The sequence below is a fragment of the Convolutriloba macropyga genome, unplaced genomic scaffold, assembly GCF_964194025.1.
Source record: "Convolutriloba macropyga unplaced genomic scaffold, txConMacr16.3 SCAFFOLD_691, whole genome shotgun sequence".
Taxonomy (NCBI): Eukaryota; Metazoa; Xenacoelomorpha; order Acoela; family Convolutidae; genus Convolutriloba; species Convolutriloba macropyga.
The window spans coordinates 60,986-87,500 of record NW_027451377.1 but is presented as its reverse complement, the minus strand read 5'-3'; the positions used below and the strand labels follow the sequence as shown (position 1 = coordinate 87,500).

Below are 26,515 nucleotides of genomic sequence, written 5' to 3'. Positions count from 1 at the left end.
TTTTGTTCAGCATAAGAAGATCATTTCGAACCAAAAGAGAACTGATTGGCAATAATTTGTTGTAACGGAGGCTCTGATTGTAGTCACTATCTGTAAAAAATTTCTTATTCAAAGCCCACTTGAGCGCTCGTCTTTGCATCTTCTCTAGTTTTCTGCAGTTTGGCCAATTCGAGAACCATACATTTGACGCGAAAAGGAGAATTGATAAAATGTTACTTTTGTATAAATTTACTTTTACTCTCGTATTTGTAGAAAAGGGAACGTTTCTCTTCAAGAAAAAAAGCTTTTTTGTGCTTTTGATAGCGCTGATTGATAGGGTTGTCCCATTTCAAATTATTAGTAATAACTATATCAATATCATTCACCGAAGATTTGCATGTAATTTTTGTATCATCTGCATACAAGTGGACACTACACTGATCTAACTTTTTTACAACAAAACATATAGCTTCAAACTTTGCATTGTTGAATTACATTCTGTTTTCTTTTGACCTTTTGATAGCTTTTGTTTAGATCTTTTTATAGCGAAAATAAATGCATTTGACTTCCACTAATTTTTGTGTCATCGGCAAATAGATATGTGCTGTTCTCCATTAGAGATGGAAGGTCGTTAATGTACACAGCAAACATAAAAACCGCAAACGCTTAGCCCCGTGGACCTTCACTCGTAACAGTTAACTCTGACGAACAGTCATCTTTAACAAACACGCACTGCGTTCTATTTGATAAATAATCTGCAAAAAACTTGAGAAATTGGTTCTCAAATCCGAAATGCATAAGCTTCAACAAAATTGCATTGTGATTTATTGTATCGAACACTTTTGCAATATCGAGATAAATGCTTCAAGCAGACTCTTTAGCGTTCAAACAATGAAAAATTTTTCCACAATACTGGAGCATTTGAGTGATTGTTGAATGCTTGGTCCTAAAACCATGCTGGCGATTGTCTAAATTTTTCAATAAACGATCCCTAAACTTTCTATACAATAACTTCTCGAAAATTAGGGAAAGCGCGCACAACATTGACACTGGTCTGTAGTTTTCCATGTCGATTCTCGACTCTTTTTTTGCAGGGGTTTAATTATTGCTTTCTTCACGCTCTTCGGAAATTCTTGCTGATTTATAATTTTGTTAAATATCTCAGTAACAACTGGGACAATGGCAGTTGAAAAAGTTTTCAATAAAATTGGCTGCAATTTATCGTAGGACTCAGAACCCGAATGACAACTAAATATTATTGATTTTACGTCACTGTTAGTGAAATACACATCTTCTAGACAAATTCTGGGGTCTGCTGAAGCGAGTGGCACTAAAAGAGGGCTCGTGTCTTCTTTGAAAACAGATGCGAAAAGTTGATTGGAAGCATTGGCAATTTTCAACGATGCAGAAATACTTTTTCCAGCAAATTTCATCTTGGTTGGAAGCTGAGCAATACGACGAAAGCTCTTAATATTTTGAAAAACTTCTGCCAAAGTTAAACCTGCAAAGGAATTCAGATATACTGTTTTATCTAGTTCAAGTGAATCAGCTAAATTTTTTCAAGCCTTTGAATTATGTTGTTGTCTTTTTGACGTCGTCTAGCTGTATTTAGAAAATTTTTTTTACTTTTGTACATGCGGCTCTTCAATTGTCCAATGATAACATTTAGTGCTCTAATTGTGTATTAAATTTTCTGGAAGTTTTGGATCTATTCTGTCGCTGTGTACAGTCGTTTTAATGACATTCAAAAAATAGTTGTTGTCAGATAGCGTCTGTAAGATATAGCTTGAGAACGTTGGAGGAGATGGTAAATTTTTAAGCCAACTAAGCTTTCGAAACAATATATCATATTTTGACAGGATTTTAAATGCGCGTGTTCTATGTTTTAATCATAGCAGTGAAAGTTTTTAACCATCATTAGTAAGAGTTATACGTTATAGGTGACAAAAGCTACTTTAGAAGATGCCCTCTACTTTGAAACAGAAAATCTCGGCTACTTTTTTGTCTCGATCGCTCCTTTGGCTGTCAACTTTTCAAGAAACTCCGGACTTCTACCAAATGAGTCACGGCCAATAGTATACACAGATGAACTCTCGGAAGCTTGTGGTTCGGCTGTATTGTCGTACGACTTAGTTTACAACTTCCAACAAAACGGGTACAACTCATTCATGGAAACGTTAATCCTCGACCATTTGGATATTAGAAATCGCTCCGAGGACATTTCAGCACATAATTTCTCCCTTCTTCAGCAATCTATAATGCCTTACTGTGGCTATATTGACAAGGAGAGTAAACAATTTGTTTACTACAAGTGCTCTGAGAATGAATCGATGCAGACCTCGGGTGTTTTGTGTCAATGGCAGAGCGGGCAGGTCAGAAATTTAACCTTGAGATTCGACGGAAACGGATGTGAAGAACTTTCGAACGGTAAAGCGGCCTTGAACTTTATAATCGATGCTGACATTGTCGGTCCAATGAAACGCAATGTTAGTTGCTACACGAACAGTTTTGAAAACAAAGTCATTCAGTCCACTGTGCAAGAAGTCGAAGTGTCTGCGGACGTTAAAGGGATCTACAAAGTTATAATCGACCCCGAAACAACCCCCCATTTTATTTTCTGTTCAGTGCCGGTTCTGCCATTTGGTGTTTCCGAATCGCTATCCGGAAATTACTCAATTGACGCTTTCTATGCTAACTTTTCCTTCCAGCGTCCGGATTTTGTAAAGTTCTGGGATATGCAAAATGCGACGTTTTTGATTAATGAAACGTATTTCGGCCAAAACGTATCCGTGAAGCTTGGAATATTTATTTATCCAATGCTTTCTTACGAAGTTCTTTTCAAAGAGTTCTCTGGTCCTGATCAAACGGCCACTTTCTCAGAAAACCTAAAAATGATGTGTATGAATGAATGTACAGACCCGTACGCAATAATTCACATTGAAATCGACCTCAATTTCAAACCCTTGAAAAGCTCGGATACGGGTATCTACACAATGAAAGCTGCAGTCGATAGATTTGATCATGATAACTACTTCCAGTTCGAATTGGTTCATCCTACCAAAATTTGGTGTGACAACCCGTGTGAAGAAACCGGAGTAGGCCAGAGTCGAACCGTCAATTGTAGCGTTCAAAATCATCTCATTTCGCACTATTTTAGCAGAATGGACCCATTGCCGCTGATAATGAAATTCCACAACGACGATGAAGCCTCTGTTGGAAGAAAACCTTTGTTCAATTGCGAATCGAACATTGGCTTGGAAAAAACATTGGAAACAAAGGATGTTTTAAGTTATGATCCACGTAATCGGTCGCTTATGGTCGCGTTTGAAATTTTCAGCGTCCAAGAATGGTCTGAAAGCTCTTTCTATATTTCGTTGAAAGTTACTGACTCGAAGTATTGCTATATTTTTGGCAGTAGAAACTGTTCAGTAAACGTGGCCTACGTCAATAGAGCTGTTGATGTTTGCTCGGCAGCTCAGAATAACGGATTCTTTGAGGTCAAACTGGAAAAACGTTTCGGGACTTTAGCCACGCGACAAGGTCAGTGTGGTTCTACAAATCCGGATGCATTTTATTTCACCTCAGAGCTCTCGTCGAAAACCAGCAATTTACCGATGGACGAAAACAAAGGACCGTTTTATCGACTCTGCAGAACCAATTTGGGTTTCAATTCTGGTGATCTTTGCAAACAAGAAGGCGGGGAAATTGTTGATCAAAAAGTTGAAGACATGGTTGATCCCGAGGAGCGAAATCTTTTAAGTTCAAATTCGTCCGTGTATTTTGCGAAAGTTTGGAGGTCAATGAGTTGCCGTGCTTTCTACTCCTGGAACCCCTTAACATCGCAATTCCTGAATTCCTTGCATTTTGTTGCAATCAGAGGGGAATCACCTGCGCCCGCTCAATACCTTTACAAAAACGACAAGATTATCCAAATGGACTTTGAACCCAGTAACGAGGACAACTATGTCCTCTGTCAGTACAATCGGGGTTCAATCTGGAATATGCAAAAAGAATCCGGGTCATGCCTGCACCGGAAAATTGACGTCTCAAATCAAGGAGTTGCAAAGGAGAAAATTTTGATGCAAATGCACGGAAGCTCCCCTGTTGACGTCAATTGCACTTTTGAAGATGGAACGTTCCAGGAGTTCCACATTGAAACGTCGGAACCGAAGGAAGTTGTGGTCTCGGTTCCAGTTGACATAAACCAGAGGAAACCCCCGACCTTCGCCTGTTATCAAATTCTTATTCCTACCGAGAAAGCAAAAAGATTCAACTTTTCATTGTCTAAGAACCCGATTCCTATCAAAGTTGAGCCCAGAATTGAACAAATCAACGTTTGGTGTACGCCACAAAACGACATTCTGAAACAACCGTGTTTTGGTCAAGATGTCATAATTCGGGCATGTGTGATAGGCAACCCAATAGACTACTGTGATTGGATGTTTTACTCGTTGTCGAGGTTGTCTGGTCTAAGCGAGCCAATCACAATTGAGCATGGGAAAAACGGTTACAAAATAGACATGAAACCAACCGAAGAACCACAATGTAACAATACCGAAATCTGTTCAAACTTGACAATTCAAAACTTAAAAAATGAAGGTCAAACCGGGTTTTACATGTTCAAATGTTATTCAGGAATCAGTGATGTTCCTGTAGAATTTGAGGAGTCAAAAAGCAAATTGATTAAAATCATGGCCCAGCAATCCGCGTTTATTCTAGAAACTCCGTTCATCTTTCGACTTCAGTGCTCGAACGTCGCAAAGATTCTGGGAGAAATTACCATATATGGTCAAGATATTCAAGCTAATATATCTTGTGGACCAGAGAACAAAAAATTCGATCTTATTCAGTCAGTTGCAACAAACATTTCAAATGGCGTTACAAAAATCGAGTTCGAACTTTCTGATTTTGAGGATAATTTTGTCTGTCAGTATTCTGGAAAAAATATTTACGTTGAGAAAGCTCTGACTAAGGAATCGAAGATACCGCAAATTGTTAGCTCGGTTTTGATAAGTTCAGCCTCTGAGAGTGAACAACAAGCGACAGTTTGCTGCGAAAGCTGCGCATACGGATTTTCGGAGAGAGAAATCAAACTTTTCTGCTATAAAACAATCGGAGGTTTTGACATTGATCTTGAAGCCACCCTTACAGAGTTCAACTACAATCCTATAAACTCTAAATACAAAAAATGTATTTCTTTGACCTCGGATTTGGATATTGGTCGATATAAATGCGCATGTATGGTTAAAAACGTGAACAGCACTGCTTCCTTTGTTGGTACCGGAATTTCCAGTGAAGTTGAGCCAGCAACGCCTGCACCCATAATTCACCAGACCCTAAACCTGGTGACAGTTGAGCCGACTACTAAATTTGCACCCAATGTCAACAATTTGCGTCACCAACATCACGTTGAGACGTCGCAAGGTTCGACCTCGGCTCCGAGCAACGTTGTTTATATGACAAAGTTTGAAAATTTATTGTACAACACAATCGAAACTTTATGGAGTGCAGTTGAGGAAAACGAGACTGATTTTAGCACTTTGTTTGTCTTGATGAAGGATGTTGCGGAGGGTTTCGCTAAACAAAAAGTACTGACATTTGACGAAATGCTGATGGGACGCACAATTTTACAGCTTATGAGCTCAATTCCAAAGTAAGTTGTTTGATCTATTGTCCTCATGAAATTAATTTGATTCATTAATGAAAAGCTTTTGGGCTTCTGTGAGTGTTCCCTGCAGTATCATAGGAGTAGGATGAAACCCCAAACTCATTCAAAAATATAATCTTTGGAATGTAAACATTGTCAATCACTTTGACCAAAAAACGTTCACTACTTTTGGCGCTTAAATGAGATTTTCTGAGTCAGAACTTTTTCTACAAACACTTATAATCTAACTTTAAAATTTCGCTTTCATTAGACGAAGAGAATCCTATTTTATTACCTACTTAACCAAAAGAATCAAATTAATTTAAACAATTTGAGTAGTTTGAGCCTACAGATATTTTTATTATGTTAACTCAGCACGTCTCAATAAGGAGTATATCAATAAGGAGTATATATATGTTTTTTATTGAACTGCTCCAATTTCAGGTGGACACTCAACAATGCGAAAAACTAGATTTCTACTTTTTAAAATGGTTCTATAAATGAGGTGTAAATCTATCTCATAAATTTTTCATATATTTATTCAACTTACTTTTCATTTTTTCATTATTTTTTCATTTATTTTTTCATTTACTTTTTGAACTTATTTTTTCATTTTTTCATTATTTTTTCATTTAATTTTTGAACTTATTTTTTCATGTCATAATCAACCTTGCCCAGCATGTTTTTCAGGAGCAAAGGTTCGGACAAAAATTACAGCATATAAATACCATCATAGTTTTTTAACATTTTTAATACATGCTTGCTGATAACTTCATAGTGAGTGAATCAGGCCACATGCAAACAATTCATTTGCTACATTTTCATTACAAGCCGGGTTTTTAATGCGCTAATGCATGCAAGGTTACATGTGGTTCAATCAACCGAATGTATGCGCCCAGGTTGTCCGAACTTGGAAAACTTGGTAAGGCCGTAGTACGGCACCGTATAAGTCTTTGATCAAAACCGTACTAAGATCTTGTTAAGTTTTCTACGGGCCGTAGTAAGGCCGTATTAAGATTTCTAAGGTACCGTACTAAGGCCGTACCAAGATTAATAAGGTGTCGTACTACGGCCGTACCAAGATTAATAAGGTCTTTTAGGTCAAATAATAGCTGGAAAATTGTCGGAAAAGGCTCCAGTCAAGTTGAAAAACCGACTTTTTGAGACTTCCAGTATGTTCTGGGTGTGTTTCCCTCCTCCTTTCTCATCCGAGCGGGGGACCGGCTACGGCGGAGATACAAACAAACAACTATAGGAGATTTTGAGAAGAGCACTAGGTAAAATAGCAGGCTTGAACTCTATCTCCAAACAAAACAAAGCATAATAAATCTTTATTTCGAAAAAAATTTTAAAATTCGCTAATCGCGACATTCGCAAATTTCAGTATGAAAAACAAAATTTTTTCCTGGACAAGCTATACCGAAAATTCTTTTTGTTTTACACTCTAACCTCACTGGTGATACTCCATACCGTGTTTGCTTTGATTTGAACAACTCCTTGACCCGATGGAAAAGACCTATTTTTAAAATTCGCTATTCGCGAAATTCGCAAATTTCCGTAGAAAAAACTAACTTTTTTTCTAGAGAAGCTATAGCAAAAATTCTTTTTTTCCTACAAACTACGTACACAGGGGTTACTCCATACCAAGTTTGGTTCAATTTGGACAATTTCTTGACCCAATCAAAAATAACTATAGTTAAAAATCGCTCATCGCGAAACCCGCAAATTTCCGTATGAAAACCTAACTTTTTTTGCTAAGAAGAGGCGTAACAGGGTTTTGCTGTTTCGAACTGTTTCGAGATAAATTTTTTGACCATCAGGCCTACCAGCAGAGCAATTTAAAGTTCGAAAACATTACCTTAGAAAAATTACAAAACTTGATACGGCCTTATACGGCACCGTACTAAGTTTTGTAATTTTTCAGAGATTTAAAAAGTTATACCCAGTGCCAAAAAATGATGAAAAAGTGACTTGTACGAGATAAGCGATAGAATTAAAGTCGATTTTAAGAATTTCGAATTTACAAATTGTAATTACATCAATTAGCTATGGTGCCGGAGAAAACTTATTACGGCCTTAAACGGTGCCGTACAAAGTTTTGTAAGTTTTCTACGGCACCGTATAAGTCTTAGTAAGTTTTCAAAGTTGCGTCTAAGGTGGTCAACCTGGGCGTTGTATATGGTTAAAAAACCGAAGCTGATACCAGTTCGTTATATGATTATGCATGATGCTCAAATACATGATGCGTGATAAAATAAATGTTTTCGCTAACGACAAAATTTGAGCTTTAGCGTCTGCAACTGCCGAAGTGGACCGAAGCACTTCTCTTCCTTTTGAAAAAACGTGTCGGCAATTTGGTATTAATATAAGCCTCCTGACATCACGAAAGCTTCCAGTATTGGGTGTGGTTAGCATTTCGATATCAAACCAAGCTCTCTAAATTTGAATGATATCCTTTCTTCCGGTACCTTAAAATCACTGGAAATCAAATCAAAATCCCAAAATCAGAACAATTATTAATCGGAACAGTAGTTGCTATCATCTACATTTTTCTGTAATGATCAATATGGCCGCCTTCATAATAAAATGCTAAACCTGATGTGCAATTTTACAATGTTTCGTTAATTTTGATTTTCAGGTGAATTTCCCATGCCTATTTTTTATCAATGCAATAACTCTTCGGAATTGTTCTATTCATTTTAATGTTCGAACAAAAAATTTTTAGATAAGAACCATAGAAAAAAATGGTTTTGTAAATAATAAGAATCGATAATTTTTGTTTCTGCGCAAATCGCGGCGGAACAGCATAAGGACACACACAGGCCTGTTGTCAATTGCCCTTTTTACTGTTCCCCACATTTCAGACTGTTGTTTTCTTGAACATCATTGATCTTTATTGGTGACTATGATCACTTTTTTGCGTTGGAAACTTTTAGTGGTACCATAATTGCAGCCACGATTAGTCAGGCAATGGTCAACCTGCATTCACCGAAATTCTACACTTTTGTTTAGTAATATATGACACTAGGATACTACACCATTGGATTTTCATGGTGACATCGAAAGTTTTTATTCTAATTTGTTGCTTGTCATTGGTTTCGTTTGAGTATTTTGCTCTTTTGCATAACTTTGAATTAGAAGAGCAAATATGTATCATGTGAGCGTTTTAAATTCTGTGTTTTAATTTCTGAAGATGTTTTACTGAGAAAAGTTTGTCTACAAATAAGTGTTGACACAGAAACTGTACATAATTTTTTTGGGTAAACCTTGATATGTGGGTTCAAAAGCATCAATATAAAAAACAGCTGAACTTGTCAGACTGCGAAGCTCGAACTTGATCGCTTTGTAACTCAGAAAATTTGGGGATGAAGTTTTAGGAAATTTTTAATCAGTATTTTAGTTTCCAATGTTGAAAAAATGATCGAAATTTTAAGTAGTAATAACAATTACGCCAACTTGGTTTCTTTTCTCAGGAACCAAATCTTTGTTTTCATAAGTATGCACCGAAAATGTTGTGACAAGGCTGTATAAAATAATATTTATATAGATAAAAGTATATTTTTGTTTACCTGATATCTCTCTTGTCAGGTTAAACGTTTGAAATCCAGGTAATCTTATCTTAATTCTTTTGAATTCTTGACTTAACTTTTGCAAGTTATTCTATGTCTCTTTTGTTTTGATGTTGATGAGTTAAATTTTTTGAATGTTTTTCAGCGTCAACAAGAATGGTTTACTCAAACTGCCTTGGGAAGAAAAACGAGCCAGACAAGAAATGGTCGACAACATCAAAAACATCGGATACGCCATGCTGACCAAAACCAAGTTTCTGTTCCAGAAACCCTCAGTTGGTGAAGAAGAATCAATAAACATTTTAGAAGATATAATTACCTCTCTACGTTACATAACTGAGCAACTGTACCCCCGTGGAAATATTCATGAGCACCACTCGCAGGGTCTCGTGATCAAAATGTGGCTTTTCCCGCTGAATCATGCAGAAATGGAAAATAAAACAAGCATAGCTTTGGAAAACATTGACTTGGTAGGAGTCACTCGAGGAATGAAACAAAGTAAGGAATTTCGGAGAAAATTGTTTAGTAAAATAAACTTTAGGAGAAAAATGTCCCGTGTTTTGACCAATTAGACAAATGTCTTAAATAAAAAATGTCTGACTCAAGAGGAAAAAGACTGAACGGCATCCTTGATGTATCATATTTTCATTTTTTTGTCGAAAAACTCTTTACATCTCTGTTATGAGAAATTTTATTGTGTAATCCTTTTTAAAAACAACAATCAGGTTTTAATGCTTCTCTTATCAGACCCCGCGCAATTAAAAATTATCAAATTGATTCAAATTGATTCAAAACGTAGCGTTCCTTTTTTGCAAATAACTGATGACCGTGAAAATAACCAGATTTGTTCATTTGACTTACGGGGAGGGGCCAAAAATTATTTTTCTTTGAAACTTTGATAATGAGCAGACTAATTAGTTTGCCAAGTTTGTGGCTAAATTTGAGCCAATGTTTCTTTTCAGTGAGAAAACCGCGTACGGAATTAAACAGTGCCCGGACCTAACCGCAAGTCAATCTTAGTACTGGGAACGTCTAATCGCAAGAAATATATCAGTACTGATTCAGAGCAAAGATCATGTCACTTTTTACAAGTTGCAGTCAAAATTCAAGTCTCGGCCTAGACGTTATTTAGTTGGCTAATAACGCTGCTTGAGGTAGTTCCAGGCGTTGTTTTACTATTTCTTTTCTCATCATCTCTTCAACTTGTAGAATTTACCATAAAACCTCTCATAATAACTTCCATGTTAAACAATGGAGCCTATTTGTTGCTTTTTTTTGTTCTTCAGGGGTATTGGGTTCTTGTTTTTAAGAATTCCATCTGCGTCTTGTTTATCCGCAACATTATCATTATCAACATAATTTGGAATCAAAATTAGAGCAACACAATTTTTAACCATGTCAAGACGCCCTGCATAGTCAAATGATTCTTTATCATGCTTTGTTTTTGTTAGCCTCTCCATCATGGAGATTGGCTGCCATTTAACTGGTTGCAGTTAAATGGCAATATTTTTAACTCCAATTTCAGTTTTTTTACATCGAAATAAACGAATTGGCAATCACCGTGAATTTTACAGTTTTACTCACGGTACCCAGTAAATGAGGAACTTTTAAGTGGTTATTTTACAACAGAACCAATCCCAAAATGGTGCCATAAACTGATGGTAAACTTTGGATTATAACACAATCTTCTGAAGTTCTAATCCTACATTGTTTACTTTCTACAAAATTCTACATTGTTTACTTTTTTAGGATACTGCACAGTACTTGTTAAGGTATTAATTGGACTTTCTTTTCCTCGTAGATGTGTTACAGTTTCCAATAGAAAAATATATATCTATAACCCTTTTTTGATACATTTTTTGTTTCATGTAAAGATACCTTTAAGTTGGCGGCTAAATTGACTTTAAATTAGCAGTTGAGGCTTCAAAAGCGGGGGGAAAACGTTCAATTTAGGGGTGGCATTAAACGTGAGTCATCGTCGGTTTGTTTTGTACGTTAGATTCGTTATGATTGGTTTCACAAGTAGGATAATCGTCCTTATAATTGATTTCTTGGATGTGGTGTGTTTTGTTTGTATGATTCGGTACGTTTGGTTTTGATTGTATAAAATGGTCGGTGTGGTCGTTTTCAAAAAACGGGAAAAACAATTATGTTTTTAATTTCTTATGATCGCATCGAGACTCAGGGAGTGTGATTTAATGAACTGAATCCCCACCAATGTTTGTTGAAACATATCTGTTAAACTTTGGACTTAACATGTAAACAAAAAATTTTTAATTGTTCATAAGTTTTGTACATGAGCTAAGGAAGATAAAAAACATAACGAATCGAATCTAAGAAACCGAACATACCAAAATGTTAATATGTTTGAAATCGAACATAAAAATCTTAGAAACAAAACCTACCGGATATTGTTTTACGTGTGAAATGGAACCCACTAAATCTGAGAAACTGCAGTATACAGAATTTAGGAAATAAAGCACGGTGACAGTTTCTTACGTATGAAAGGTTCTTACGTTGAAACATACCAAGTGTAGGAGACAAAACATACCAAAAAATACTTTCGTTTGAAACCGAACACTCCGACAGTTCTTTCTTGGAAAATTAGACATACTGAACAATTCAGCACCAGGAAAATGTTTAAAAGTTTTCACAAGTATCATTTTACATTTCAACAAATTCACTGATAATATATAAATTAATTCTGAGAGATACCCCGCTACAGTGGTTTACTGGCAGAGTAGCAGAGATAAAAAACATAATTAGCGCCAATGGATTGCGTAAGTTTTTTAGAGGAGGTTCAAGCATCTTCTCACAACCTCACAACCACCTCATCCTGATTTGTATTGGAATTGTATTGGTTTTGGAATTGTATTGGGGCACTGCCTTTTTTAAAATTTGTTCACACTTTTTTATGATATTTGAAGTCAAATTGGAATAGTGACTTTTTCACGCCGAAACAGGAAGTCGAGTGAAAAAGCGAGTGATTTTGAGGTGTGAATTTTTTTGCTCTAACGTTAAAATAGAGTGAGAAAACGATGTTTGAACAAAGTTTTGTTTTCTCGCTAGTTTTTTTGTTCACTTGCGGCAATTTCACTTTTATTTTCACTGTTTTTTCAACTTTTTTGATCGGATTTTTTTAAATGGTTTTTCCAATCCATTCATATTTCATTCCAGGCCTAGTTTTTGTTTGAACCAAATTTTCACTTCTCTTTAGTAGATTTTTGTGCTTATGCGGCATTTTGACACTGATTTTCAGTTATTATTATCTGATTTTTTTAGAAATGGTTTTCCCAATTCACTAATATTCCGTTCTATGTCTGGTTTTTTTTCGGTCAATGAAAAATTTTTGAATTGTACGTCAGGACTTGTATTGCTATGTTTTTTTTGTTTGATACTAAAAATATAATCATTTTTTGTGAAGTCCACATTTTAATAATCAAAATAAGAAAGTCTTTTGAGATGGTTCATTTTTGCGTGTTTTACAGCATAAAATGTTGAGACTTGTTCATTCATGGTTATTTATATAAATTTGTATTATCTGTTTTTGTATCTTTTAGTATCCATTATTATTTATTTTTTTTTCTTATTTTTGTGTTTCTAAAAAAGGTTACTATAACTTATGTAACAAAAGAGTTTGTGTTTTTGTTACCTTATTTAACCTTATTTATTCTATGCAAAGTTCCATTGGCATCATTACTTGGCCAATGTCCGAATAGCCAAATTTCAATAAATTTCGCGTTTTTTGGAAACAAAAGCGTTTTTAGCATGTAACTAGCATAAAACATTATTGTCTGAATTTTATAAGTGATTAGTTTAGACCAAATTTAAAGAGTCAATTGTTCAATGGAAGAGCGCTATGAGCAATTTCTAAACCACTAATTGTCTTCTTAATCCACAATTAATATCGAGGGGGACATTTTTGAAATCAATCACCAATTAGGTTTTCGTTCATTTCGGTTATTGGATACTGGATTCGTGGGGAAAGGGGCAATTTTAAGCAAAATTTTAAACTATCTTATTTTCAATCTTTTCCTCGCCTACTTACAACTCGTGAAAAAATGGGTTGTGAAAAAGTCCGACAAAATCGAGTACGGATGCTCGATTTTTCGGATATTTATCAAGACACAAGTGCGTATCCCAGTTATGTGGTATTTAAACAATGATTTAATTTGAATATTCTTCATAATGCCCAGATTTCCCGATTATAATACTAGATACTAGGGTTCTATTTCTAATAGACTGGAGTTCTATTTCCAAAAACATGTAAGCTTATATGGAAATTGAAATGAGTCCCATTTTTGAAAGGAAGTTGAAGAATCAAATCATGAAGAAATTAAAAGACTTACGATATGTGGTTTTTAGGTGTCGTGATCGAATTCGATCAACTGGCAGATTTGCAGAGGGATGGGGGATCTGTCGTCATGATAATTGCAGACAGTTCCAAAGTCCCAGTCTACCGCAAACTTCTCTCTTATAAAAAATCAGAAAACAAGAAGACATTGGAAGAAACAAGGTATACAGGTTACAGGTTGACCCTGGATGTTGAATATTTGTTAAACAATAGAATAGCTAGGACAGTTATGCACTCAGAAATTTATAGACTAAGAAAAAAATGTGCATAGTTGAGATAGCACGCAGTCGTCAATACTGTTCGGCTATTTTGTAAGAGTTTCATAAGTTTATGCTCGTTCAAAATAATCCACAATCATACAGTATCATATCATGGATTGTGATCAAACTTAAGGACAATTAAGTAAAATTGTGCTACCTTGATTCCCTTCAAATTCGGGTATATCTCATCACAGATATATCGTTCCTGTCTCCTTCATTTTCAGTGGCAATCAAGCTTCAGTTCACTTACCCTGTTTAAATCTGTCTTGTTTTGCGCTTTACATAAACTTATCACGTTCAACCGTGATGGAAGTTCAGAACAGAAGTTTTACTTGAACTTAGCAAGGTGGTTCAAAGCGATTAATATCCTGGCAAAATATTTTGCGTTTGTGAGGTAAACTCTGGCGTCATCAATTTTTTCAAGAAAAAGTAGGCATCACAAAACATGTTTAAAATCCTGTATTTTCAAACATATAAAATAGGTGAAGACAATTTTCTTTTTAAAAACAAATTTCAACTACGGAATTTTTGTGTATTTTTATGCGTGATTTTTGTGAAAATAGATATCATGTTTATTACGTAAACTCAAGTCAGCTTTGAAGATTCTTAAAAATTGTTGAAAGTCAATAGACACAAATGAGAGGTATGATGAAAGTCTTGAGCAATTGTTCTTATAACATAGTACCAAGTGAAAAGAGAGAAAGTCAGTTTCACCTTATCCCTTATCTCAACACAACCCTATCAATAAGGGGACGTTTTTAAAACCTAATTTAACCTATTTTAACGACGCTTTGATGTTCTATTTGAATTGAGTTTAAATTATCCCACGGCACATGAACTAAAATCTTGCAAAAAATTGCAAGATTTCACAGTTAAGTCGTCAGATTTATAGTGAGATTGAGTGTTCGGTCAGAACAGCAGAACATGATTGAGTCTCAAAGCTCTTGAATGTTGCCATATATATATATATATATATATATATATATATATATATATATATATATATATATATTTCTTGGAGTTTAAATTAAAATGTCCTATATTGTCAAACCTGTGAAACTCGTGATTTCAAAACTTTTTTACTCCAAAAATTGTTTTAAAGTAAACTATTTTTGGAGTACGAATATTTTAAAGTCACGAGTTTCACAGGTTTGACAATATAGGACCAGTGTCATGAAGGAAAAGTGTCATTTTCGGTTGTAGATAAATCAAAATTACAAATACTTAATGATTTTGCCGCCCGTATCATCCCTGTGTAAGTTTTTCAAACGTACCAAATCCTCATAAGTGCGGTTTTTAAAGTGGACTTTATCAGTACGTTTTGTTTTATACGTAGGAATATGTGCGGTTTTAATCCAAAGCTACGTAAACGTGAACTAACTAAGGGACTTCCTGTTTTTGTTGTAACTTTTTGTTGAATGTAAGCCAACTGTTTCCCACTTGTTTAAACCAAGCATACCGGAGCTTTGCTCCAATATAATATCAATTTTTACTTCTAAAACCCGTTATACTGACAAAACCAAACAATTTGAAGCTTTGCTGCGTTACAAGTTGAGCATAACGAATAATTATTATATTGTTTTTCTGTCGTATTTGTTCACTCCTACCAACTAGGGTTAATTGATTAATTTTCTACCGTTTAATAACAAGAGCACTCGAAAGCACTCCTGTCACCATGAAAACCCGCTTTTCCCAGGTCACCGTAAGTATAGTTTAAATCCACCATCAAAATCTCATGTTTCACGATGAAAAAAACTTGAGATAGATTAAATATAACCGGCTAACGTCGCGAAAATTGCTATCAAACGACCAGCAAGCGAGTGACTTCAATATTATCCAGCCGGGGATTGTTTAGGGATGCTAGCATTGGGGGGATGTGAGCGAAATACGGGGGATAGGTTTGACTGATAGTTCCGGTGAATTGCTTTTTTAGGGTGTAGTAAGGCTTAGGATTCTAAGATAACTTAATGCTTTCCAAGCACTACATGTTTATCCAATTTTCGAGGAAGAAAAGCCACATACGTTGGACGAAAAGTCAGTCAAGCGAACAATCGCAGAGAAGACCACATAACAAATTTAATTGCTAAAATATAGAAACTAATAGCAATACTAGAGCAATTAATAAGATCTTTGTAAAACACTGGTTCCATGTGGTTCTTGGACAATTTTGCGATGGTTCAGGCCTATGATAGACGCAGCGCTTACAAAAATCAAGATCTTACAAAGCAATTTCAATTTACAAACTTACGTTCTTCTTGTTTTGCCAACTTGCCAACTCGATAAGCTTCTGTTTACTAGGATGCTTTTATATGGCACCACTTTTTACGACAAAAGCTCTGCTCCAATAAGAGTATTCTCAAAGGAGAAATCAAGTACAAAAATTATCTTTTGACAAAGATTTTCTTTTTTAGTTATTGCTAAGTGTTCATTACGAGAGTAAAAAGGAAGTTATTGCAAGTTTACGTTGCAGCATAAAAAATTACAATAACGTTTTTTTTTGTGTATTTTTCGAACAATCAAAGATCTGAGCGAAAAACTCACGAGCATAAACCATTCACTGGCTTGTTAAGTTGTTCTTTTGGATTTGTAATATTCATTTTAAATAAAAAAGTGTACTACTTGAAAAATTGTCAGTCACAATTCGTTACCCGTTTTCAATTAAAAAACTGTTACTAGTTACAATGGGGCTCAGAAAGTTTAGTTAGTCGACGTTTTTTGTTTTGTTTGGCTATACTGCTCAGCCTAGAAATTGAAATCAGTGAAGTTATGATGTAACATTCAGCTAATAGAACGATGACTGTAGTATCGGAGCTTATCTGAATGTTTATGTCTAATAACAAAAAGACCTCTATTTCACTACGAGGAATTTCCAGACTACAAATACCGGTTTTCTGGCTATTCTCAACATTTCTATGCAACCTAGCAAAAACATTTGGAAAAATTTTCCGGATAAAATTTGATCAGAAGTTTCTCGAGTCTCCAATTGTCTGATCAGCAGTTTCTTCATTCTGTGATTGTCTGATCTGAGGTTGCTTTCGACCTGAGACCATAACCTGGGTTATTGTTGTCGGGCTGGTAGTTATGGTAAACTATCCGCAATTTTTAATTGCAGGTCTTCACGAGTTGCGGATGTGGTAGCAGCTTCAATTCGTCTCATCAACGGTGAAGAGAAATCTGACATTGTGATGAATTACACTCTCAACTTCGACGACGCTCATCCTTACACAAATGAACAAGGCTAGGTCTTTCTACTTTTTTCTACTTTTTGAAATTAATAATGAAGTCCGTTACCACAAACCGTAGTTAAAATTTTATTACAATATCAGTGAGATAATTATTGCCGTGTGTAAATTTATTTCACCAGTTGCAACGAATAATACTTTTTAAATCAAATTTACATTTCCAAAAAGAGTCCAGCTAAAAAATCATTTTTACATTAACAAGTGTGAGAAATAATTGTTTGCTGCATTCTCTTATAGAGAGTTACTGCTAAGTGCGCATCAATTTCACCAAAACTATCACAAAATTTCAGAGACGTTCTCGAAAAAAAAACAAGATGATTGTTTTTACGTTTTTACTGCACTTTAAGTTGAAGGAGGTACCTTGATGTGATATCTACTTTCCTAGCTGAATTTCACCCCCAACTCTTTCCTTTATTTCTCAGTGATTTCTCGACATGGGCAAACAGTTGACGCCCTCTTCTAGAAAAGTTTATAACCATATTACATCTGAGAAAAAAATTGGGAATATACAAGACTCATTAAATCATTTTACCGAGATAAACCAGGAATGGTTCCTGACATTATCTAAAAGATGTTGTTTAATGCTGACAATTTTTATTTAAAATTTTTTGAAATAAAACTTTTTCTTAATTTCCATTCCCTCCCGTCTTTGATGGATCTCATATTCTACTGCCTACATTTTCATCTAATTTTGGCTATCCGGAATGACCACCATAAAATGATCTCAATAGTTTTTCCTATGCAAATTCGTATATAAGGATTAGTAGCCACACAACAAGTAATTGGTTCATTGAAGTTAAGAAACGATACTAAGACAAGGAAGCTCACTAATGTGCAATGACACACAGTGTTACGATTCCACTGATCCACAACCTTGTTTCAATTGTCTGCCAACTAAAAGCAGAGAAAGACACCCTAGCTCTAAACTAATGCCAAATTTGCAAACATTTGCAAACTTTTGCTCAATAATGCCAAATTTGTAAAAATTTGTATATTATATCTTCGAAAGATCAAATTTGCAAAATTTTGCAAATTAATGTTAAGCTTGCAAAAATTTGCAAATGATGAGCCGAGTTCGTTCCGGTCGAGCTCTGCTTTATTTATCAATGTGGGTTATTTTCCTAACCATTTCCCAGTGAGTGCTTAATTTAATTGAAAAATGTTCAAAGTACATCTTGTAAACGATTTGTGTGGTCAAATCACTCTACAAGGCCAATTGCCAACTATAAGAGACACAATTATTCAGACCTATTTACAAATATTTGCAAAATTAATGCATTATTTTACGAAATTTGCAAATTTTTTTTATAAATAATTGCAAATTTGACATTAAGTAAAAACTAGGGCAGCCTACAAAGAAGTTGTTCATATTTTGTTATTGAAGCTGTGATAGATTCCTAAAAAAGCACGGGCGTCTATGCAATAATGTGAGGAGAATTTTTTTATCTCACTAAAATGAAAACTCGAACAAACAAATGGACAGAATTTTATCAAGTGCACAAATAATTTTACCAAACAACAAATATTGAGATTCGAAAATAAAAAACTAACCTGTTTTCAACTAAACCTCAGATGGTAAATTCTTATATGCAACAGAGTCCCTATGATTTATGCCATTTTTCCAGATGCAAAAAAAGTCGACCAATTCCCTCACTTATAAATCTTTAACAAACATTAAAATTGAAGTATTAATGTTTGGATTTTATTAAACGATTGTTCTATCAAATTAGTTGTCATTTCGTATAAACACTCATGTAAAAAAAATTTGGATTTCAAAAACTCCAAATTCATGAAAAACCAAATTCAATCTCACAGTAAATTCGAAAAGATAAGGCCACTAAAGACAGGCACGGGACAATCTTCAAATATGAAGCAGCTATATCATCTTTGAAGTGAGATTCACTTACTAATCGATAAAACTATAATGCAGGGCAAATATTTTCCTAAATTTGATATTAGTTTCAAAGCAAATTTTATAAATCATTTTTTGTTAAATGAACACAATAAGTTATTTCAATTACGCTTTTTTAGAAAACCAGTTGGAAATGTCAGTTGTCAAAAATAAATGCCCAGCTGTAAACGAACAAACTTTGCCAAACAACTGAATGAGCGAAAAACAAACTGCCAGTTTAAGTTGCTTAAATTCGATAAATATGATCAGCTATCAATTGATAGGGGACCTGAGATTTATACCCCGATATCGTTACAGCTACACTATATCCCGTAAATGTTGAGAATGGTTACCTAACTGAGCAAAAATTTGTAAAAAGTTTCAAAAATGGTCAAAAATGTGACGAAATAACTTTTAAGAAAATTATAAACCTCAAAAACTAATAAAAAAGATGAAATTTCAAAAGAGCTTTGTAATTTCAAATTCGAATAAAATCGACTGAACAAAATAAATAGTTCAGCAAGTATTCCCTCTGAACGCAAGTGCAGTCGGAACAATTTTTTTAGGGAAACGTTTGTAAACATAAATTAGTCTGAGTTCTCAGCTTAACAACTCTCAATTGCTCTAAAAATTCTCTGCTCAATTACTCAACTCGCTTTTCGTGCTTCAGAGACAAGAAAAAATTTTTGGTCTATTGCTTGTCGTACTGTCATAATTGTAAGTTGTACTGCTATGGGCGCATAACGGCCCTTTTGACATTTTAAATTGTATAATTTTCAGAATTTTCACTGTACACAATTATCTCGAGCACAATTTGCTGAAAGAAAAAAGTTAGCAGAATTTTATTGAATAATAATTCATTTGAGATTATTTTCCAAACACATCAACACACAAAACACATATACAAGTTTCTAAACATGCATTGCAATATAATACTAATGTCAAATTTTTCAGCTCTTATACCGTGAGTTATCTTAGTTTGCTTGCCGAGCAATTTTGATTACCAGGGAAGAGTTATCTGATCTGGATAAGATCTCGCTTTTTGAAGCACATTCTTAATTTTCGGAAAACAACAAGATCTTGACAAGGATTTCAATGATTAAATTTTATTGCAATCAAATTTTGCATTTCTCTACTGGGCGCACCTAGTGAAAAATCTGCGGTTTTTGGTTATACGACGTTGTCGGCATCATCGGTTTCCCTCAGTCAAAACAACAAAAAACCCAAAGTTTTTATGAGATCGTCATTTAATACCCGGGTTGACCACCATAAATGCTTCTTCGAAACCATATCAAAAAGTTGCATGGAGAGTATGGTTGGCTAGCGAGACTGCAAAATTTTTTGTTTGCTTAATTAAATGTATGGAACCTCAAAAAATTCTTACGTAAGATCCTTAATTGTTTGTGTACAGCATAGCAAGAGAACATATAGGAATTTTTTTGCTTTCCTTGGATGGAATCATTCAGGTTCCTGAGAATCGTTTCTAAGAAGCGTTGTCTCGAGTATTTGCTATAAGAAGGGTTAGTTAATGTCGTTTCTTAATCACTTAGAAAATTTGCACATTTGAAGCCCTAACCTTATATCATAGAAAAAATATACATGAACGCCCAGGATTGAGAACTATATAATGGCGCACCAATAGAATCTAAAAGACGAGTACAGAAGTTGCAGAAGCTTGTACCCCAAAAGACAAAAGACTTATTTTTTTCAATGTTTGGCGAATTTTTGATGTTCAGCAACGTTATATTGAAAAAGGTTTATTTAACTAAAAATAATAAACCGCCGAAGATCTGACCATAGCTGCATCGGGTACACTGCCCGCGACACAAAAGAACCGGATCAGAGTGACCTCGAGTCGTGGGCCGCAACTTTGATACTCATTTATGATACTTCAGGAACTGTTAAAACGACAGTTACGAACTGGTGTGGATACTACAGTGCAATGCACAAGTCCTACTCGACCAATGGGGTTGAGAGTGTACGACAGGCAGAGTCACAAGCTCATTGCGTCACTTCCCATCAAAGCTCATTTTCAGTTGTGTCCGAGGGAGTCATGCTCAAGACAGACGAGGAAATGTCGGTTAGTTGCGAACTGTTTTCTCACCAAGCTAAGAGGTCCATTATCTATAACGATTGACTATGGATTAGTGCATCACAAAAAACAATCCAACATAGCAATGTTAGTCAGCGTATTGCCAGAATCCGACTTTAAAACAAAAAATAACAATCAATATCAAGTTGAAATAGAAATTTTTGTTTAGTATTATCTTACTAAATATACCTTGATTAGGACAAACTTTTCCTTAAAACTATTTGAGATCCGCTTTTCCATGCTATTTCTTTTATTTAATCTAGATAATTCGATAAAAAGTTTTAATTGCGATTTGCTATGTAATTGCAAACTTTTAATGCCAGCACCAGCACGTTTACCCCCGTAAAATGTTAAATAAATAAATTTTAACAATTTTCACGATCTTGACAATACAATTGTTTCAGGATCAATCCCCGCTTTTAACGCTTACCATACTTCGTTTTCAAAATGTCAAGACGATGACTTTCAACTTTGCCGTCTTCAGTTTCCATTATTGGTTATTTTTCAACATAAGAAAATTTTTTGTGACAACTTTAAATAAAACACAATGTAGCAAACAACAGTTATTTGTTCGATTACGAAATTATTTGTTTCACGATAGCATTATCTTTGATTATGGTCGACAAAAGGACAAAACGGGCGACAAAGATGTCTTTCAAATAATTTTTCCTAAAAAAAGAGGATTGTGGCTAAATTCAAGATGAAGATTAGAGAGAAAAACGTCATAATTTGAGTTCAAACCCCAATTTAGACATTTTCTTAGTTAATATGCCATTGATTTCCGATATGTGGGGAACTTGTATGAAATCAGTGAATTAATCGTTTTAAAAAAAATTACACTCGATATGAGGAATCGCCACGAACTTTTGCTAATTAAACTGATAACCAACTGACAAAATTGTGAAAACTGAAAAAATTCGGTGTTAATATGTCTGTAATTTTCGATGGGCCAGAAGGGTTCCTTTAAGAAGAAAGAAAAAAGTTGAATGAATTGATTTTGTGAAATAAAGGTTTGTGAGCAAAATCACTTTGTGATTTTGATTAAATAAATGTTACTAATTTGTGTAAATTTAGTAACTAACAGAAAAAATTAATAAAAATTTAAGCAATCTATTGACTAATAAATTGAAGTGGTGACCAACAATGTGAAAACATGCGAAAGACTTAAAAAGGAAATGTCTAGGAAAATTGAATACGTGAGAGCGTGTGAAACAGTTCTCAAGATATTGAATTCTTGACATTTTGAATAACAACATTGAGAGATAACAGATAAATTTCTTTAGCAAGAAAGGTTCTATTCACTACACAAGTTTCTAAAAAATCTTGTAGGCGAATATTAAAAAAATTAATACCTATCAAATTTTTTATTTCTGTTCATTCAATTTTTTGCATACCGGCCACTAAGAGTTTGTTTGTAGTAGAGGCCTAATTCTCTAATGGAAAGTCAAACTCAACTTCGGGATGCTGCAGGATGAATAATTTGACTGATGGCTAATAATGAAACAAATGTTAAATATATATCAAAATCAATTTTATGATACCAATTTTAAAAATAATAATTGTAAAATTAATCAGTAACTAAGTAGTTCTAATTTTGAAACAAATTTATGATAAGCTATTTTTAATTGCTCTCGAAGTACGTTTGAAGCAATTTTGGTAAACGTGTGTCTTTTTTATGCAAAATTTTTGCTTGACCGTTTCGTTGTAGAACGGCCATTATTTAGAGTTTTTTGCTTGAGTGACTTTTTCACACCTGACTTTCCAGTTCTTTGAGTGATTTGAATTGCGCCAGGTCTGTTGCAAAAATACAACAGATTTTGAGCGCATATAGGTCATAGCAGGTGTACCGTACAGTTTAGTGTCCTCAATGCTTATCTGAGAGATCCGGGGTCCAAACCACTCACCAGTCGAATTGTTTTGCACCATAAAAGTTTCGCCAGTCTATGCCCTCTTCTAAATCGTTTGCCTCTAGTCGTTTGAGAGCAATCCGTCCGACGTTAGTCGGATGTTTAATATTGACGTGAATAATAAAGCTAAAACATTAAATATCTGGTGGCTGATGCTCCCTAATTTATCAGGTCTAATCAATCTTAAGACAAGGCTAAATTCGAATTTGCCAGTGTACACTTAAAGTGCTGTCACTTTTACACGCCAGAAGTCTTGCAAGTTGATTAAACTATCCGTTCAAATGAATGACAAATTTATGTATTTTCCAACATTCTTGTCAATTGTCGACATAGCTGTCAAGTGCAAAAATGTATTAAGATATTGTCACCGTTGTCCACAAAATCCCAAGAAAAACCCCAAAATTATTAAGAAAAAGTTACTTGGTGGCCTAATACCTTCAGAATTAAGCTCATAAGTATCAAATATGGACGTTATTCTTTATGGATAAAGACGGCGATGAAACAATTACACTCTATATTACTTTCCATTAAAAATACAAGTATCTCAATCTTACGTTAAAAACCGATGAAATTGGAAAAAAAATTTGGTTGTTTAGATCCAACGAAAGCGACCAAACAAGCTACAAGAACGAAAATGCTTTCTGCAATTTTTTAAAATCACTTTCTGTTGTTTTTCCCAACTCGGGTTCCACAGTTTGAGTTTTGGTCGCTGGTTACATCTCCTGCAAAAACTACTTCGCTGATTCTGTTGTACCATTGTTTGATATGTCACTGCTATATTTAACTCTTTTTAAATTATATTTGTAGGAACACGTCTCTGACATTCTGTGGCCTGGCTGCTTCATCTGTCTGTTGCTCCTTCTCGTCATATTCCACACTCTCCTGTTACTAGATCCCTACCTGGAGGACGAAGAAAACCACATGACCTTGACTGTAGTTGCATCTGCAGTTACATTCCTCTGTTGCTACATAGGAACATCTGACAAAGTTGGTATCCCAGTCAAAGTCCCTAATCAAGATCAGATATGTTACTCTGGCAAGATTATTACAAGATTTTGAAAGATTAACATTCAAATCTGACTCTGGTTGGCAATGATCTCAGACCAGACATCGATGAAAAAGTCTGCGCGACAATGAAAAAATGACCTTCAGTGTGTCTTGTGTCAACAAACCAGCGCATTTTTAGCGTATCAATTTGCAAAAGTGCGCTGAACTCGCTGAAATGCGCTGAACGGTCTTATTTTTTTTTTGAAAAATTATGGGCGTTTTCAGCGCATCTTTCTCATTTTTGCGGGCATTATCTGCACATTTCCGCAACTTGTTTCGATTATTGTTTATTGCATTTGGTTCTTTTGACTTTTCAGTTTCAGCCCCCCAAGCTAAGTGGGTGTGCGTTTTTGCACCCCACTGACGTAGGTGCCAAATTTTTACATAGTTATTCACTATGTAATGGCACGTGCTCTCTAACTGGGGGTTGCACAACGTACTGGGGCACAAACGGAAAATATCCGGTGCTTGATATCAGCACATTTTCAGTTCTGTTGCATAAATGAAAACATTGCCCTCCATCGCATTATAGATATAGGATCATAAAAATGATAAAATGTTTTTCGTGATTTTAAGCATCTTTGCATCGGAGGTGTTCAAGAAGACCTGATAGATAGAGATAAGAGATGGCAAAGATTCCAGGGATTCAGTTTCGCGCTTCTACCCCATGACAATCATGTTCTATAATATATAAATTCAAAACTGCCGAAAAGAACCAAGCATTTTAGTAATTCATGAGCTTTGAGCACAATTCGATCCAGCGGAATACAGTGATAATTATCCAATGATTTATCGTTTAATATCTTTGAACAGTTGTTTCATTTCAATTAATCTTTGACTCGGGAATGCTTGGTAATCATACATCTGGTCAGACAAACAATTTCGTTTTATGTTGAATCAAGTTATGCTTTAATCGATGCTTAAAAGGATAACGAAAGAATGATTTCAAAACTTTTATTAACTAAAACAGCTCTTCCTGAGAATTTTCCATAAAAAACTAAATGACCGCAGGTTTGCAGTACCTGGAGTTTTGTTGTCCTTTCAGCGCTTGGTTATCACTTATTTTAAGTTATTTTTTATCTTCAAGCAAGCAAGGAATTAATATACTTAATGCTAGATTTGACCAGGTGTTTGACTGCGTAAGAGGTTTTTCAAATTATCAGTCTTTCAGTGTATTTTTTTCAAGAAAAATTAATTCCAAACAAGGACAATTTTCCCATTTTTTGAGAAATTCATGTGTTTTGATTTGTTCAATCTGTTAAGGTTAGAATCATAGGGCATGGAAGATTTTTTAAATAGATTTTAAAAAATATATTTTTGGAAGAAAGCTCCGCAATTTTGTTTACATCAAACCGAAAAATTTAACTCGCTGTCTGAAAGTCAAAACACGTGAAATACGTTCTTGGCCTTCAGTATGTTTAAAGAAGGTTTCCATTTAAAAAGTTATGCAATAAATTGAAAATGTTGCCAACTGTCTTTATTTTGGTGTCAGAAATGCATGGCGTGTTTCATATTCATACCAATTTTTGCCATCCGAGCATTTCTTGCCATTTATGCTGGAGTGTTTGACTATATTTGATCGATTAGATTGGCCCTAATTACTGGTTTATCATCTGAGCGACATCAAACAACACAGTATTTTATTTGAGTATAGATAGGCCGATGCGTGGCTGGCTAAATCTCCCAACAAACCTATGATATTGTTAAATCCTTGAGTTATTGGAGATGATTTCCTGCCAATCAACACTTGAAATCAGTCAATTTTTCCCGATGTCCATCTTATTTTGATAGAGCGAGAAAAGACCAATTTCAGTTTAGGTAATAGAAATTTGATTTGAATAAGTCCTATGATTAAGTTCGTGCTCAAACATTTGGTCAATTCGGTTGCTGACGGTTGAAACTAATTAGCGGACTGAGATCATTAAGAGATCACGAAAATCCAATTAACAATTTTCCTGCTCTTTTAGTATTTTAATGGCAATGTGCATATTCGGGCAGCATCGACGGGACTGATAAGTGGGGGTGTGTTCTGCCACGCGGGATGTCTGCTTAACTACTCTCTCAATGCATTCTTCCTGGTGAATATCACAAGACAGAATCTGGAGAAAACGGCTGCTTGTCTCTTCCCTATTACTTCTCTTCTCATTCCGAGTACGTTTCATGTCGCTTTCCATCTATTTTCAATCAACTCTTGTTGCGATACCACCAGTTATTGCATAATTAACCAATGAAATAACTTTTAGCGCCCGATGAATACCTCTGAAAAAAGTGAAAAATCTGAAAGTGTCAAATTTCTGCTTTGGTATTAGAATATTTTTTTCCGTCACACTTTTCTCGCCAAAGTTGCCGTTTGAAGAGTGACGAGAAATGAGTGGTGGCTAAAAAGATCGTCTAATAAAGTGCTGTGTAGCGTAAGGCATGTAAATGTTGTAATAGCCACGAGAGGATTAAAAATATTACAGCGCTGTTTTTTTACCGTCCCCTCGAAGGTTTTCAACAACTTCGGCTTGGCCCAGAGATTGATAAC

General features: G+C 34.9%; 1 protein-coding gene across 1 annotated transcript; it reads left to right on the top strand.

Annotated features, from left to right (window-relative positions):
- Positions 1-1,919: 1,919 nt before the first annotated feature.
- LOC142356627 (uncharacterized) lies at positions 1,920-26,219 on the top strand (the record flags this gene model as incomplete). Its single annotated transcript, XM_075408481.1, has 7 exons — positions 1,920-5,632; positions 9,341-9,693; positions 13,561-13,711; positions 16,922-17,046; positions 20,838-21,022; positions 23,749-23,928; positions 25,956-26,219. Coding segments are annotated over 7 exons (4,971 nt in total), but the record flags the coding sequence as incomplete, so codon positions are not given.
- Positions 26,220-26,515: the final 296 nt, after the last annotated feature.